This window comes from Cynoglossus semilaevis, chromosome 4, assembly GCF_000523025.1.
Source record: "Cynoglossus semilaevis isolate Cse_v1.0 chromosome 4, Cse_v1.0, whole genome shotgun sequence".
Classification (NCBI taxonomy): domain Eukaryota; kingdom Metazoa; phylum Chordata; class Actinopteri; order Pleuronectiformes; family Cynoglossidae; genus Cynoglossus; species Cynoglossus semilaevis.
Genome location: NC_024310.1, coordinates 19,701,031 through 19,702,518, shown reverse-complemented (window position 1 = coordinate 19,702,518; position 1,488 = coordinate 19,701,031). Strand labels below are relative to the sequence as shown.

General features: G+C 41.1%; 1 protein-coding gene across 1 annotated transcript in view; it reads left to right on the top strand.

Annotated features, from left to right (window-relative positions):
• The window catches only part of hip1 (huntingtin interacting protein 1), a 48,831-nt gene that overhangs the window by 19,705 nt on the left and 27,638 nt on the right, over positions 1-1,488 (top strand). Inside the window, 3 exon segments of the mRNA XM_025054938.1 lie at positions 333-396; positions 855-997; positions 1,077-1,133. Coding sequence (XP_024910706.1) covers positions 333-396; positions 855-997; positions 1,077-1,133 — 264 coding nt within the window.

Sequence of the window (1,488 nt, the reverse complement as noted above, 5' to 3'; positions counted from 1 at the left end):
TCTTCCGCGCCTCCAGAGCATCTGGGGATTATTTACTTTCTTGTGGTCCACTCTGCCAGAAATGCATTTTATTGCGGGGGGTAAATGTGGCATCAGTTTTAAAAGTGAATGAAAGAGTTGAGGACTTCCGTTTCTAAACTGTGAAGAATTTGACTTTATTGTGTAAAAATGTAATTTTTTTTTTTAAGTTAACTTTTTGACCGTGAAACAGCTGTCTCTTTGAGGGCAACAGAGGAGCTCGGGACAGGAAACATTTGTACTCTGCTGAAGGGAGTTTTTTTTTTTTCTTTTTCTTATGTGTTCTCTTTCTTTTCCTGTGTTTCTGTTCGCAGGCTGTCAGCATCAATAAGGCCATAAACACACAGGAACTTGCTGTCAAAGAAAAGCGAAGGGAGAATATCCTCATATTATGTGCGTGTGTATGTGCGTGTATGAATAATGTCCTCCACGGCTGCAGGTTTATGAGGCAATTTTACACTAATGTTTGACCTCATCTTAGCATAAGATGAAGTTATGATCAGGGCAAACTCTGTAACCACAGTATCTCCATGTGGTTCTGCAGTACTTGATGGTCAAGGAGAGAAGCAACTACAAAGTTTTATGTATCTGAATAGTTCAAAGAAAACCGGAGAGAAGCAACTACAAAGTTTTATGTTTTATTTATCTGAATAGTTCAAAGAAAACTGTTTAATTTCTATTAAACACACATAAGAAAAATACATTTCAGTAATATTGTGACAAGCGGCATAGACAGATAAATGTGTTTAGAGAAAACATATTCTACAGTCAACGGTACACCAAAAAAAAAAAAAACTGTTCCCTAAAATCCCATGAGCCTTGACTCTTTCTGTCACCCTGCATCCTTGGGACCCATCATGAGAAAGGCGCCCACACGTTCTGGGCAGCTGTCAACAGACTTCCTCTCTCCAGCAACGCAGTGCTCTGCTGGAAGTTCTGCCACGTCTTCCACAAGCTGCTGCGAGACGGACATTCGAATGTATGTAACGATCACATTAATACACTACGTAAGACGTGTTGGTTGTATTCGTGTCATGCTGTTGCCTCTGCCCCTCCAGGTGATAAAAGACTCCATGAGGAACAAAGCTGATTTGACAGATATGAGCAGGATGTGGGTAAGGATGCACTCATTCCTGTGTTAATAACAGAGGTGTGGACTCGAGTCTCATGACTCGAGTCATCAATTTGATGACTTTAGACTCGACTTGGAACATCAATGACTCGTGACTTCACTTGGACTCGAGCCCTTTGACTCGACAAGACTTGATACTTTCTCCAAAACCCAAAGATTATAAAGTAAGTTATTGAGGAGCGCTCTGTATTTCTCATTGCATGTGCTGTCGGCACAACAGCCAATCAAATTAGACCCACGTTGTTTTGACACGATAATATCGAGCCAATCAAATTGCGGGCCAACCAATGAGAGAGCTGTCGAACAATGCGCGGGTTAGAGAAAATGATACCAAAGAT